General features: G+C 33.8%; 1 protein-coding gene across 1 annotated transcript; it reads right to left on the bottom strand.

Moving 5' to 3' along the window:
* Window positions 1-6,854: 6,854 nt before the first annotated feature.
* LOC120346616 (somatostatin receptor type 5-like) lies at window positions 6,855-15,492 on the bottom strand. Its single transcript, XM_039416378.2, has 9 exons — window positions 15,290-15,492; window positions 14,833-14,995; window positions 13,794-13,975; window positions 13,472-13,654; window positions 12,608-12,716; window positions 11,942-12,229; window positions 11,276-11,382; window positions 10,200-10,363; window positions 6,855-9,607 (listed from the first exon to the last, which is right to left on the bottom strand). The coding sequence occupies exons 1-9, from the start codon at window positions 15,430-15,432 to the stop codon at window positions 9,543-9,545; spliced, it is 1,404 nt and encodes a 467-aa protein (XP_039272312.1). The 5' UTR covers window positions 15,433-15,492; the 3' UTR covers window positions 6,855-9,542.
* Between the last annotated feature and the right edge of the window lie 1,806 nt (window positions 15,493-17,298).

The raw sequence follows: 17,298 nt of genomic DNA on the forward strand, positions 1-17,298 counted from the left end.
TATTAAAAATTCTCTATCTTTTTGATTCCATGTGTTTATCGTCATCATTTGTTGTTGTTTTTCGTGTTATATTTTAGAAAAATTGGTGTGAATACACCGATCGTATTACTTCGTTAAAATTTTCGATATAGATAACTGTTCACCATAGATCGTTAAAGATATAGATAAGAGATATAGATTAAGATATAGAATCCTAAAAAACTACAAAATTCAAACTGCCCAAACATTACGACCCCAATAAAAACGACACCGGAGAAAGAGTTAATCGTATGTATTACTACATTTTCACAGCTTGTACCTAGGTCAATATATCGTCTGAGCGTGGCGCACGTTCGACAGAATTCCATTTCCGCATTATTTTGGAATCTACATGAGTAAAGATCAGTAGAGCCTACGGTTGCAGAATTTCATTTCCGCATTATTTTGGAATCTACAGGAATAAAGGTCACTAGAACCTAAGGTTGCAGAATTTCATTTCCGCATTATTTTGAAATATACATGAATAAAGGTCACTAGAGCCTAAGGTTGCAGAATTCCATTTCCGCATTATTTTGGAATCTACAGGAATAAAGTTCAGTAGAGCCTAAGGTTGCAGAATTCCATTTCCGCATTATTTTGGAATCTACAGGAATAAAGTTCAGTAGAGCCTAAGGTTGCAGAATTCCATTTCCGCATTATTTTGGAATCTACAGGAATAAAGGTCACTAGAGCCTAAGGTTGCAGAATTCCATTTCCGCATTATTTTGGAATCTACAGGAATAAAGTTCAGTAGAGCCTAAGGTTGCAGAATTCCATTTCCGCATTATTTTGGAATCTACAGGAATAAAAGTCACTAGAGCCTAAGGTTGCAGAATTCCATTTCCGCATTATTTTGGAATCTACAGGAATAAAGTTCAGTAGAGCCTAAGGTTGCAGAATTCCATTTCCGCATTATTTTGGAATCTACATGAATAAAGGTCACTAGAGCCTAAGGTTGCAGAATTTCATTTCCGCATTATTTTGGAATCTACAGGAATAAAGGTCACTAGAGCCTAAGGTTGCAGAATTCCATTTCCGCATTATTTTGGAATCTACATGAATAAAGGTCACTAGAGCCTAAGGTTGCAGAATTCCATTTCCGCATTATTTTGGAATCTACAGGAATAAAGGTCACTAGAGCCTAAGGTTGCAGAATTCCATTTCCGCATAATTTTGGAATCTACGGTAATAAAGGTCAGTAGAGCCTAAGGTTGTTATTGCGAGGAAATCACTTATAGTGTGTCAAGTGTTGATATGTATATCATGAAGCATGCTATGCAGCTGACAGTCGTCGGTGTTACACTTTCATATGCAGTGAGTATATACCATGACAATAAGCATTTTTATAGAAGTTTGAATATTGGCCTGAAATATTGTCGTAAGATAAAACCGCGCCATTATCCATCATTTCCACAAGGAAATCACCAATAAAAGGTGATATTCCGTTTTCTATCTTTGTTTAAACGTTTCCGATCATAACAATAAACTTTTGTTTATCAATTTGATACATCCTACAATTAAATAATGCAGTTTTTGTTGTTGTTTTGTTTCATGTATTCATGAGTTATCATAACAATTAAATCGTGTCGACAGCAATTACGTTTTCTCACACGTTGAACATCTGTCATATTGACAATTCCCCCTGCATGTCCATACTACTAAACCAATGAAACTTTGTCATTTAGACGAGTTTGTTTGCTCAAATTCAACTTATCGCATGGAAACATGAATAAATTGTGATATAATATACTATTAATATTAATAATATTATATGATAAAGAGTATGGTATTTCGTTCTATTAGAAATAAACAATTAAATTTAGACAAGGCGATAATCAGTGCCAAAAAACGAGAAAAAATGCGATATGAAGCGAGAGAAAAAAGCACCGATCCTGTATAAATACAACTGCAATAGAGCACAATGGAATATATTTTTAAAAGCGCCAAACCGTCTTGTAGTTCGAGACCTAAACTGAAAAATGGGAAAAGCTGTTGTTGCTAACTGTTCTGTTGTGAGAAGTCAAACTTTACCTTACGTTAGACCGGTGAAATCCATGCTTTCACCTACAAAAGATAGTCGACCGCTCGCCGATGAGGATGCCGAAGTACTTCACCTTCTATCTAAGCTACAAGCTATTGTACCGTCTACAATTGATATAAAGAGTCCATCAGCACTAGACATTGTTGAGAATGCAATTGATTATATCCGGGATCTGGAAAAAGAGGCAGGTTATGTGATTTGAATAAGCTTCAAAAGTATGGGTTGAATTACCAGCCACGACTGAGGCAAGAAGAGGGGAGAAATAGATGAATCAATTTTCATTGAAGACAAACGGAAACGTTGTTGAGACGCATGGAGGTGCAAAAGAATCAAAGCAACGGTTGATGAAAAGAATTTAACACTCAAGGTCAAATAATTTTCTCACCAGCAGAACATGTTCGCGTTTCCATTTATGCAATTAAAGAGCTAAGGTGTTTGACAGAGAACAAACAATAAATAACTTGAGATTTCCATCAAAGTTGAATGAATTTTATGGGATTGACCGACAAAAACAATGTTGAATGTTATATCATCATTTCCCATCAAGCATTATCATCGATTCATCATTTTATATCTGCATATATGTGCTTATTTTTCATGAATATTTACATTTTTCAAACTGCAATTTTAAAATGTCTAATAAAAAACACAGGTGTCAAAAGATGTGTGAAGTGAAAAGTTATTAGCAAAACATAGAATCTATTGACTGTAATACTACGTTATATCATGTCCCCTAATCACATTGGACGGCAACAAATTAGACAGTGCGCACTCCATATGTTCAGGTTGTGCTATGTCCTTGCGCGGTCTGTACAAATAACTGATAGCACTTTAAATGCCCTATGGCTGCAACTTTTAGACCAATGCTCATGTGGCTTCAGCAGATATTCAACACCCACTAAACGAAGTTATAAACGAAAATGAATTGTTATTGATTCACTAACCCTGGCTGCAAATTCTTTGGTATCAACAAATCGTTGCCTCGCTATGTCTATTTTAGAGACAGTTTAACGGATTTTGCTCTTCTGAAATTTCCGACCTTGCCCCATCCAGAACATCGTACTGGGTATACTGCGAGATCTCGCCCGGCTAATGCAAATTAACTTGGGTACAGTGGTTACCAGCCAGTAACTTTGCAAAGGTTAAAGATACTTTGTACATATCCTTACGACTATTTTTAGTAATCCAATTTTAATTTTGAAGAATAGCTTGAAGCGTTATTGTAATTGTTTTGTAACTTTTGAACCAAATATGATCAGAAAAAAATCTTTTCATTCCCTCAATTCAGTTTTAAACAAATTGCTTTGTGGATTTATGTTGGTGTCCGAATTTCTCTATTAAAATATGAAAAACAATACTTTGTTATTTCAATCTAATCTTTGATACAATAAAAATATGCCATCTATGCTAACGCAATAAGCTTTTACATATGCCTAGCCCCTTTGCAAGTCAGTCCCCTTTGGGTTCCATTACATTTGAACCCACGTACATTTGAACCCATGGCAATTGCACCTGTATGCTATTGCACCTAAGGATTTTTTTTTGTTTTTCGGGTAGTTGAACCCACACTAACCCTAACCCATGGGTTTTAGCACCCGCATATAGATTGAACCCGTGGATATACACATGGGTTCAAATGTACGTGGGTTCAAATGTACGGTCCCCTCCCCTTTGCGTTCCGCTGATAAAGACTAAATTGAGCAAGATAGAGTTACATGAGTAAAGGAGTTTATGAAATTATATTCCTGCTTCAAATATATAAAGCCCAATGACTCGCTGAAAATTGAGGCTCTGTGGTGAAGGAACCAATGTTACGGTTGTCTTGAGAGGCAGCATTTTACGTAAAAAAAAACAGAAAATTGAATAACAACAACGGTGAAATCAGATTGAATTATTGAACACGAAAAATAACATTTACATAAACTAATATAGAAGTTACTGTTGGCCCATAGTCTTGTTTAGAGAATTGTAAAAAAAGACAAATTTTTATATTTACGTATATTTCAAGTGTGAGAAGAATTTGTATCTCAAAAACAAAGCAGACGTTTCACTGAATGCTTTTTCCATAACGCAGTTAGTTCATGAAATTCATAATATTGATTTTTATCCAAGTACAATTTTTCGGTTTACTTTTCTCTGATAAGTCGCATTCGTGTAAACCATTCCCATGCGACAAACACCTGCTTCCACGCACTCTCGACGTGAGAAAAAAACTGGTTCTATATGTTTGCTATTTAATCCTCTTTCGTTCTATGGAATTACATGATTATTAACTGGATCATACTATTTAAATAGAATAATCGCAAGTCTCGTGTTACGCATGTTTTGGATCAAGTAATCTGACAGTTTGAGACTGCAACCGATTTTAGTAAAAATTGTTTGTTTCTCATGGATTTACAATACAAACGTGTTTCGTGTTGTGTTATCCTCCTACAGGTCTTATGACAATAAGTTACTACGATTGAACAGCTTGAAAATTTATTGAGCAAATTATATTTATTTTGGCCTCAACAAAAATAAAATATCCATTTGTTCACAAGTATATCATGTTAAACAAAAAATACGCAACGACGAGTTTCAAATCTTGCGAATCGGTTTCTTCTAGTTTTGTCCCTATGCTTGATTTCAAACGTACGCGCGTGTCCTGATTTGCCCTAATCAGACAGATGGCTGACGCGTGGGAAAGCTTGTCCCTCATCGAAGAACGGAGGGCCAACAACAATATTTGCGCTCTCGAATTAGTATAAAATCATGTTTTAATACAAACTCGCGATAAAGAATGACAGGTGGAAAATGTGTGAGAACGCGAAAGCTCAAAGCGTAATTGAAAACACGCCTTATGACATTTTCGAAACATAAATTTTTGGGTTAAATTTTTCCAACCTACAGAAGTTACAAACATCTGAAAAATGGTTATTCCCCTCTCCTCTGAATGAATTACTTATTACAAATGTACTGAAACACTCCAACACTCTGTATTCACATGAGATCATTTGAAGTGTATGTAATTAACTGTTACTATTTATTTTTTTAGCACGATAGCAATTACATCAATTTTCATAATATCTTCGCCAATCCCATCCTATCAGTTGAGTTCTTTGACTCAGCCACTGGTCGCAGAAATATATTATTATAACGCGTTTTGTTGATTTGATTCTTCATTCGTAGAGATTAACCTGTGTCGTATTTTACTTATTATATTTCTTATTTTTATAAAGTACTTTAACGCCTAATTTAAATATCCCAATGATTCTGTATAATAATATTATTAAATATTCAATAGACTCACAATAAACATTTCATAAATTTAAACTTTTTCATTCACAAAACTTATCGGAAGTTGTCACCTAAAAATGTATTTTCGATCGATGTCCGGAAGTCCCTCTTATTGTTCATTTACGATTGTTATTGTTTGATAGTGGAGGTTGAATGGCCTTATTATTTATAAGAATAAATTGTTACAAACAAAGCAAGTCATTTGAATAACAATAATATTTTCCCACTCATTCAGCATCTGCTGATAAATTGCTCCCACATGACGTTATTAATCTTCTCTTAACTGCGCATTGACGTATGAACCGTGAAGCCAACAAAATTTCTTTCTGTAATTGTAGTTTTAGATTGTTAATGATGCATGTATAATAATCCTAACTCAAATGGTATGAATGAATCTTGATTCCTTGTTTGCTGGCCAATAAATAATTCTTTAAAACATAAATACTCCCACAAATAAATAATTGTTTATCTTATTATTTAATGCTTTAATAATGTTATGACATTTGATATTATGCAAAATTGTCGTGAGAAACTTTATTAATTACCTCATTGAGGTTTTGCGTATTCAAGCTCATTTAAATATTGGATGATGATGGATTATCTGCGTGTAGCCAATTAGAACGAGAAACGAGAGATGTCTTCAAACGATGAAAGGGAAAAGGTCACTCACGCTCGAACACCAGTCGTTAAATGAGAAAAAATAGCCGCGAAAGCTATAAAAAAGCGGAATCCAATCCGTGAATACCATTCTCGTCTCAAAAGCTTTCGTTGTTTAGTTGCATATAGAAACGAAAATCAAAATGGGAAAATCTATCAAAGTATGTCGTGAAGTAACTTGCCGTATTGCACCATATGCTAGGCCAGTGAAACACTGCAAAGCCGAAACCAAACGTCCAGTTGTCGACGAAGACGCAGAAGTTCTTAGACTTCTTACCAAACTGCAGTCTGTTGTACCAACTATTGTCAATGTTGAACAACCATCAGCACTCGAAGTTGTTGAGCAAGCGATCAATTATATTTTTGATCTGGAAGAAGAAGCAGGGTACGAGAACCTAAAACAAATACGACAACAAATAAGCGATGAAGACTTCGAATTTAATGTTTGAATAATCCTCTTCATTGAAAAGAAAATACAGCACGGGGTGATGATGAAATCCACCGAGGTAGATAAGGGAAAATGAGCAATGAGAGAGAATGACTACTATCTCAACAATGCGATGGATGTGTGCAGGCATTGGCTATCGCCAGTCAAGCCAAAGATACGGAAATAAGATGTAGCTTATCTTACAGTGAAATGAGGAGCAAATGTAAACGTCCTAGTTTGATACGTTTTTATAATCTACTGTTTTGTTATGCTGCAATAAATTTTATATAAATGAAAGTCAACTCTTGTATGCTTTGTTTATTGAACGTTAAGTTGTTGGTCAGGGGAATGATAAAAACAGATTCACGGTGTTACAACTTTCTATTCGTGTTTCTAAAATGTTCAATGTCTTTAGAAAGAAGTCAGCAAACTTCACATTTGCTTTACTAGCATGATTACCCCTTTGTATATTCTAGAATCTAGATCATGTCAAAGTTGCGTCAGTTGTTTCAGCGCTCAATGTTTCACTAAATATTTCAAGAAGAAGCCATATGCCAATCAGCTAATTTACTTCGAAAAAAAAATGCATTTTTTAAGCGTTGTGTCAGGTAACTTTAACATCTGATGGGCAGATGACTGCCGTGATTTTTCAGCACGCTTAACACGATTAAAATATGAAAAGCGCCAAACAGACACAGCCGGCTTGTTCGCATTATCGTGACACCTGTTGTTTCACTTCATGTCCATATTCCCAAGACAATAAACGTAATCATAGTTACGAGTAAATATCTCAAACAAAATGTCAATGTTGTTAATTCGCAAATAGGGAGAGAGAGAAAAGTGAGAAGTTTTTACTAATTAAAAGATTGCTTTTCATTTGGCTTAAGTACTACTCGCAGAGAAAACATGGTTCGCTGTAGGGATGGGAACACTCACTAAAACGTACCTTCAGCCATACTCTATCTCGAATGTAAAAAAAACATAACGGAAAAGACAACAATTTCACAGTTGCCCATTTCCGTAGAGTATTCCATATAGACAACATAGTTGATGTTTCTCTTTATTCAAGCCCTTGCCATTTGTCGCAAGAGATTCTTGTGATTTTGTTAATACTCTTGCAAAAGGGAAATAGATTGAATAAAAAATAAGACCTTCGTTCAATTCAGGTTGTTTAGTTTTGACTAGAGCCAAGATGCGTAAATAGACAAACTTATATCAGATGGAGGACGAGAAATTTTGCAGCAAAAAATTAAAAAAAAGACATGTGAAATCTTTGACATTCGTAAACGAAATCTTCTTTTGAAAATCATTAGATTGGAGGTCTATTTTTGAATTATAAAATTTGGTAAAAATTATGGAGAATATCAATATTGAGTCGCATAGCCGAACATATTAGGCCATTGCTACAAAAACAATATACATAACAAAAAGCAATCAATGGAGTGAGAATAAATGATATATAGCTGATATATAAGTATATAATAATACGGTATCTTTTACTTGTAGAAATTATCATTTCCCGAACGAAAAACATATATATTATGATTCAATATAGCAAGAGTTTAATAGTTTAGCATTATCAGTCTTCACATTGAAGTGAAAATATAAACATACAAATATTTATAGCAAATGAACAATTATAGTTGAAACTTTATTGTAAAACTGCATCGATCATGAAAATTGATGTTTCTCTTGTTAGAATATTATCCAGAATATTTCCAACAGTGATGTTTTTACAAATAACAACGAAAGCTTTCGTACATAAAGACATAAGACACCTGCCGTCCCCTATCTCAATCACAAATTCCCACGACAATAAAGTATTATTATAATGACCGTGTCAAATTCATGTGCAAGAGGAATTGTGATAAGGTGAAATAAAAAAGAGAAAAACAAAAGGGCAATTGGCCTATTGATTATACCATAATTCTTTGAATGTCCGAAAATTGTTATCCAATTAATATGAAGAGGTCAATTTCAAAGTGAACTCAAGGAGCGCAATCTCATTCGTTACACATCTGCTGCAAAACTACTCGAAAATACATTTGAATATACTAAATATACAACTTACGGAAAATTACACCAATTATAACTATTGTGTATATGTCAATAAACTAATTCAATGTTTCTTCGGAGTAAAATTGTTCTCTTCGTCATGTAGGTACGACGGTACATGATTGATGAGTTCGATTTTCATCTTATTGATTTATAATGACGTTGTGTACTGCATTAGTATTAATTGTGTAAAATATTTCAGATAATTTGCCAATAATAAAGCAAAAGGAACTCTATTTAGACTGATGACTTTTGATTTTTGTAACATCACTTCCACAAATATTATGAGCAATTAACATTAGTCAAGTAAAATTCATAACACACTTTTTTATCGTGTTTTAGTAATAACAGGAAAGGGTGACAGCATCAAAATGTATTAGGTCAGAATTGGCCGCCATTATTTACAATATACGTATGAGTAAAGGTAAATAATAAACAAAAAAAACATCATTGATGCATTAGGAAGTCACTCCATTATTTGAACTGTGCAGGTTTGGATAAACGGAAATAAGACCTTGCATAGCGACTAAGCGAGCGAGGCTAAATGCTATGAAGAGAAATTACGACACATGCACATTAAAGCAGAATTGAAGTAATAGTACGATTAGGGTAATTACATCAATGATACATGCATTGGCAAGGATAATATAAATCTGACTGGCTTACCAAAAAAATAAAAAATAACAATTTTTAATAGAAAAAGTTTATTTTCCTCGATAGTTCTGTTAACCGTCACGACGAGGTTGTGTATAGGTTCCGCACTATATAATGATAATATGTTGTGAAAAATAAAAGTAGCAATTATGTATTCTGTTGAATAATATTGCGCAACAAATTAGGAATATACTGTTCAGTCAACATATATCAATAATTAATAATATTGCAAAACAATTTTACTTGAACGTTGATTTATGGTCATCAAATAATAATTTTTGGCAACAAATTATATACAGAAGTATTTTATCTGTACTTTCAGCATATACCATTGGTTTACAAAAAAAACATTCTAAGGGATAGAATTTTATGCAATAGATCAAAGCTAATATCAGCTCGTCGACAACATTTCTTTCATAATTGAGTTCCCGACGACGTTGGCTTGTCTTCGTAAACATTCTCAATAGTCAAAGGTTCCTCTGAAAATAGTATAATATGATAATGACAAAAACTTTGTCCGTATTATTGTGAGTAATATGAATACTATCCCTGTAAAGAAAGATGTAATGTCATGGACTGCCCGACCTTTACATGGTAAAACATGGTACGGCGGTTATTAAGTTTTCAGCCAAAAAATTCTTGTCTTTTTAGTTTTCATCGGTATATATTTTCGCAGTGCAGTTAAATAGGCATATCTGCATGCACAAAACTTCATTGGTCTTCGTGCTGCAATTAACCCTTACACATAGCAGATTAATACTGATGTGTAGGGCAAGACAATGGAGTAAACATTGTCACACTTATGTATAAAAATATAGTACAACAACAATACGCACGATAGCCAGTTCCCTGACCATGGTCCGTGGACATGGATCAGCAAGTAACTAAACAATCAGATAGGATTTAAAACTAATATAGTGGGGGAAGGAAATAAATTATGTATCAAAAATGATAAAATATGAAATCTACAATCCATATTTCAATAGCCCTGCAATCCTCAATCTATATAAAAATTAATCGAGAAATCCTAAAATTAAATTATTTCCAACCCAAAATATGCAATAGACTCACCTTCTTTTGGAAGATATTCTACTCTGAACTTTTCGTTTGGTATGCTACTCTTCTTTGTTTTAGCAGTTTCAGAACTACTGACAAATGAATTTGATTTTCTCCCTACCCTGTTGAGTTTAAACGTCGACATCAGAGTCTTTGTTCTTCTATGTTTGCGAATTTGTCTTAATGAAATACCAAAATTAGTTTCCGAGCGCATTTGTTAAATTATCGACATATACATTTGATAGCGAATTTGAGTATGTAAATTTTTGGGCATGTATATTTTTTTCATTTTAATTTTATAGATGGTTGGTTGTATCATGTGATAATATACCACGAAGAAAAAAAGGCAAAATAAGGAAGAAAGATGTGCAATTATAAATCATGAATTTTTGAAATTGATCGTGTCTAAGAGAAATCCTATTTAAATGATAGCTCCCAAATAGTATGCGTGAAATGAAATATTTTAGCAAATTACTAATCCCCCCATTAAACATTGAAATATTAAGAATAAAAAAAGTGCCAAAAAAAGCCAAGAAGGTTTTGTTCAAATCCAAACTTGGGGTTTTGGTGTCTATAAATATTGACCTTTACGGTTAATTTCTTGAAATATTTACCAATGCTGTATTGTATTTGGGAATATTTATTTCGTTCAAAAATATATATTTAGTGTTTGGAAATTTTCTGAATAAGCTGGTTTTGGGCGAATCGTGATTTGTCGCACGTTACAATAAAAGAGTATACCGAGTTACGTGTATTCAGTAACAAAACTCGAGAATTAGAGAATTTCCCGAGGAAATCAATTTGGAAACTCCCAGAACTTTTTACTCAATCATAAAAACAACCTAAAAGTAATTGAATATAAAATGTTTATGATTTTGGGTATTTTATCAAATTTTAACATGTAGTGCTATGATTCACGTTGAACGTTTATTCAAAACTATTATTATTAAATATAAGCCACGAAATATAGCATAGAGTCGTATTGAGTAAATCTTAGGAACGTATGTTTAAAAATCGAAAAATATATTCATGACTTATAAAAATGGAGTTTAAACTATTCTGTGCTATGTTTTTTAATTATAAGTAATTACCCGATTCTTTTCCCAAAAGTTCCAAGAAAATTATACAAATAAGGGTTGAGAGCCGAGTTCAAGTAAAGGAATATAATGGTAATGGTATCTAGACCAGAGCAGTAGGCCTGTAGAAAAAATATTATAATGAACAATATTATTAACTATTGTAAGTCATTCAATAAACAGAATTTTAGTTGGTTTGTATTTCGTTCTGTTTATTTTCAAACGACTCATTCCACAAGTTCCTTTTTTTCCAAAAAATAACTTATTGAAAATAGAATTAAAGAAGCAAATTAAGACGATTAAATTCAATTGCAATTACGGAACGTTAAATAAAAATGAGACAATGCATAGTGCAAATATTTATCCGCTAGGAAACGTTGATTTAAATTGCTATAGTAATTGAAATTTACCATTTTATGCAATAAGAATTTTCTAGACCAACTTCGTAACAAAGTTTTCTTTTACGTTGGTCCGTTGGAAGCAAAACCAGTCAATGGCGTAATCATTCCAGTGGTATTTATAGTGGTAATTTGATTGGTAGATTCGAAATCCCATTATGTTCAAACTATTTATGCTCAAGAAAGTAAAAACACCCAGTGAAAAAAGTTTATCAAGCAATGAAGTTTTCGTGTCGAGGAAATGTAAAATCAGCTTTGCGCATTGTATATTTACGGAGCTTACCTCTGTCACATTTTCAATTCCTTTCAGTTTTACAGTTTGTACAACGTTATAAGGCATCCAACATGTTGCAAACAAAAGGACAAGAACAACACACATGATGGTTACTTTTGTTTTTTGTTTTTTTCCTCCCCCACTGGAAGATTTCCGTCGTCTGCTTTTGGCTATAAAAGTTGAGGCCCTCGTAGTTTCACTTGAATGAGATGATTCGTTGCGCTCTGAATTTCTTCGGCTTCTTGCATCAGTTCTTCTTAGACGAACAATAATAAGCGTATAACAAACAGATATTGTCTAAACAAACATATCAGACTGATAAAAAATGAAAATTAATGAATATAGTAGGCTAGGCGGAAAATAAAAGACCGACAAAAGTATCTGATTATCAAATATGTTTAGCTCAGCTTTCAGCCGTTCGTTAAGAAAATTGTTATTCAAAGTCTTTCTTCTTTGAGAATATATTCTGTATATATAAAGTTTGATAGCGAATAGTCAAGTTGCACTAATTGACGTATGAGTGCTCTACCGACAAGGTTAACTTAAAATACCGTCAAATAAGCGGTCTTTAACAAAGTTTATAGAGTATATTTCACTTCTATATTAGTTTTTGTTATTCTACTTCGAGCATATATTCATGACAAATGATAACAGAAATTTTTCTACAAATCTCACAATTAGCGGGATGATAAACATGACGATGAAGTTGAACAAAATAAAAGCTTCATGTCCCATGTATTCTTCATGGTGTTTGCAGGGCTTTGTGTCTACCGCATCCGTATAGCTTAAAAATAAACAAAAAACATTGCTTGGTTTGTATTTTTTATACCATAAAAAGTTATCTTTTGCCAACTTTAGTATTGAGATTTTATCAATCTGAATTATTTTGAAACTGTCCAAATTGGATTCAACGAATTTATCTCCAGTTGAACCCTTTATCTCAAACGATACGTAACTTATACCTAGCTAGGTTTTATGTTTCAGTACGCGGCTTGGCCAGGACTGGTAACAGGACGAGAGACCGTGGTACGCCATATGATTATGCTATGTTATCGGCTTTCCTTTCCGCCGGATAAATATGATAATATCCGAGATATCGAATATCAACCTATAAAGTTATTTTGATTTGCTGTTACTGGGGCCGTCTAGCAAGCGAATGAAGGTTGCATCGTCAGACTTCGTGGTCCAGCTGAGCAAATTGCGTCTATCGGAAGCTGTGCGAACCACGCTGTAACTGTTTTGATTCAATATCAATTTCATCTTACAGTTACCGGAGGAATGGATTTGTTCACGCAATTACTGCCAAACTTTTCTTAAGAAAAGACATATATATATTGTTAAAACTTACGTGTCCACCAGTATTGAAATAATGTTTGTGTTGCACAATGGAATGGATGATTTTAGGGGAGCAGTTAATCGCAAATAGGTTGCATGGAGGGATCGAAAGCTCATATCCGTCAATGATATTTTGAAACATCAAAAACCCAAAAGGGAGGGTTTGTAAATAAGTTTGCGATAAGTACATAAGTTCAAATTTACTCAGAAAGATAGTCCGAAAATCCTCCTCCTGACCCTGATGAATTGTCTTCATCGTCTTCGATTTCACAATTTTCATTTCCTATATGTTCTTCGTATGTTTCAGTTATACATTTCTCTACGTCGTATTCATCGCCGTTATAATACCCTTCACACCATTGATGTTTGTTTCGTGGAAAAACAATCCTAATCATAATTTACAGAATGTTAACAATAATTTGCGAAATTTCAAAGTAGAAATAGATTTTAATATATTCTTGTTGAAATTTTCTTTAAATAAAATACTATATTTCCAATACAAATTTTGTAAATTTAAATAGCTCACGAGCAAACACAATAAGGATCATCACCAACTGTATCCGCATACATCATGACTGGAATGCACATGAGAATTGCAACGATCCATGCAATTGCAGTTATAATATAGCAGGGTCGTCGAGACCTTATTCTTCGTGACAGATTTGATAGTCCGTGACAAACTGCTAAATAACGATCCAACGCCATAAGCTGAAACATATATTTATCATATGCAAGGATGACAGGATAAAATCAGGCAGGAGATCCGATCCGATTTAAGAAAATTGCATGTGAATTAATATAAATTTAACGGTCTTCATAATAAACTAAATTACGGGATTAAGTTGTGGCCTCAAAAACGTAACTAGGATACAATGTAAGAAGATATATCAACCAAAGTTCTAGCAAATTAGAAGAACTGATATCTGAAACGAAAGTATGATATGCATCCACAGAAATAATTGCTTTGAAATTTTCAGTGGTTGAAGCTTGTTATTATCACTACTTTTAATTTTTCACAAATGTCTGTGGACTCGTTTTTCACTTCAAGGTTTTGTATGATGACGTCATCAAAAGGAAAGATCGCGCCTCGTGCCGTGGTTCCGTGATTATTTCACGGTGATCTGGTCATACTACCTGTACTGTAACAGATTTGATACTACTTCGTTTTTCGTATTAGAGCATTACTCCTTGTTTTAATGAGTGTTCAAAAATATAACCAATAAAGTTGTTATCGATCGTGTTAGAGCATGAAAGCAACATTAAATAGTATTTCAATATTCAGTATTCGAATATTTTAATTTATTCGGATTCAATTTATAGTACAAAATACGATTAAACATACGTTGGTTGGTTGGCAAATTGGTCTTATAGGTTACTCGAATAAGACTAAATAAAAATTGTTTTTTTACGGGAAAATTGAAAAATGTAAATTTAGAGTTAGGAATAATGATTTTTATATAATATTTTACCTAATATAACCATGTCAAAAACACGTGTTACATGTGTGTGTAATGATTAGTTCTGGTGATACATGACGTACAAACTACACGAGATTGAATACCTACCGTGAGAAATATGATGGATCCGTAGTAGTTTATATATAAAACCGCTTGCTTAGCTTTGCAAAGCCAAAGTGGAAGTATCCATGCCTTATGAGTAATTTCAGATATCTTGAAAGGAACAGCTTGTAGAAATATCAAGTCGGCCAAAGCGAGTTGCAGTACATACCTAAACACAACTAGTGATATTTACAAAGAAGAAATAGTTGAACTAGCCTACATTACAACGGTGTCAAATTTTACAGAAATTGAAATGATCGGATTTTTTTAGATTTGGGACAGATTTAAAAAACCAAAGATTGCATCAACTCGCAGTAAAGATTTTTCCAATGATATTTCATTATCAAAAAGGCGTATACTGATTCTTATACCTCTGCTCCATAAGCTTGATCAAAAATCATAATCAGCGTTAAATGAGTCTTAATACTTTAATCATATAACTAACCCAAATTTTACAACTTACCAATGCGTGATCTTCTTATATTCGCCGAGATAAAAAATTACGAAAATAACAAGTAGATTGCCTACAACACCTGCTAAGTATACAACCAACATCATGCCAATCTCTGCCTTCTTTCCTGCGTCCAATTCATCAATTGTTCCCATGGTGATATATTATTTTATTTATAAAGGATATCTGAAACAACGTTATCGTAATTGTTATTTTCTTCTATTTACCTCGGCTACCTAAAATCTTACGGCAAGTGTCATGGTAGCCTGATATGTCTTAGAACTTGTTACCCTAAATTTATGAAATGTCAAACTATGCATATATATATAGAAGTATTTTTGATTTAGTCAAATCACCCATTAGTTGTGATAAATAACAATGACTTCAAATATCTTCACAGCCATTTAATAAATTTTTTCAATTACCAAATATTTTAACGCTACACGGAAAACAGTATTGAATAGATATCTCTACAGTTCAACTGATTTGCGCCAGGAAACGCGTACCACGATTTTCTCAGTAATTTATATGAACAACGGTTATATAACATATTACGTTTACCTACTCCCCCCAACTTTCCACAATCAAATGAATATGACTAAAGTAACGAAACACATTAGCGATGAAAAACCATATTAATATGAGATAAAAAAAAACATGAATTCGACCTCCACTTTTCATTTTAGTCTGAAATATTCATTCACATGCATAAATCGTCCTGTATTCAGTTATGTTCATAAAAATCCCTATTGAGAATGAGTTGATGGTATTTCCTGCCAGATGGTGACGTTCAACATAACTCATACAACATTAATGTTATTTCTGAGAATATTGTTGAATCATGTATTGTAAAGGGTTGATAAATTTGGTAACCGTCTTTCCAGTTACTCAACCCTAAATAATAGGAAAAGTCCGGTGATGCTTTTACCAGACATATTTATTATTCTCGTGATTTTTTTCCTGCAGAAGTCAAAAAATAGGGAAATAATTTCGCGTGCATTCCATTGCTACTTCATTCATTTTGAACGCTAATACCTTTTCTGTACAGGCAATGTATTCATCTTCAAATTATTCCTACCTAAACCATCGATTCCTCTCCGGGCTTTTACAAATTACTCTTTAAACATGGTTTAATTGTTAACGATTCTTTAGCAATATGCGTATGCAGTTTCACTCGAAGAGACATTATTAGACACAAAGTGGACCTTTTTATGTGGTTGTTGTTCTTGTTCGCATTTCTCTTCTTATTGTTAGGAAGTTAAAGATTGTATTTGTCGCGGCTCCGCGTTCACTTTAGTCGTGAATGTTTCGATACCGGTAGTCTACTGTAACAGACGGAGTGCATATCCGTATATTTGAGCATCGCTCTCTTGTTCGAAGTGAAGTCACAACATCCGTTACACATCTCACTTATTTACTGAATCGTACAGTACTTTAAAGGGCACACTGCTAAGATTCATTTTTCTAACTAAAGAAACTCGCCCAACAGGCTACACCAGTGGTTCCCAACCGCTGGTCCGCGGACCGGCAATTCTCTTCCGCCGTCATATTGCGACGTCGTTCGCGACATCTTGACGCCGTCTTACGCGACATCTTGGCGCCGAGCATTCACACTTTTCGCCTCCGATTCGTCGCGAATGCGCTCCATCAAATCTTGCAAAATTAAGAAGCCTCAAAATCGGCACGCGTGCTTTTTCTGTTCTGCGTACTTTTCCTGATTAATAACGTAATGCATATCTCCTTTTTTAAACCAGGAAACAGTCTAGAATAGTATAATATTCTAGTAAGATATGAACTTGTTGCGACCCCACAGGTGGTCACGAGACGCGCAAAAAAGCATGGGCGCAGAGATCTTTTCCAGACACAGTAGGATTTTGAGCCTGTTGCCAAGTTATCGACGACTTTGTCATTGTAATGCATATTCATTTCGTTTGAGGCGTCGATCAACTGCAGAGGGATTAATATTATGAACACAATGAAGAAGAAAAGCCTTGATTAAAATGGTGATTCTACTTTACAGT

Source organism: Styela clava, chromosome 8 (genome assembly GCF_964204865.1).
Source record: "Styela clava chromosome 8, kaStyClav1.hap1.2, whole genome shotgun sequence".
Taxonomy (NCBI): Eukaryota; Metazoa; Chordata; class Ascidiacea; order Stolidobranchia; family Styelidae; genus Styela; species Styela clava.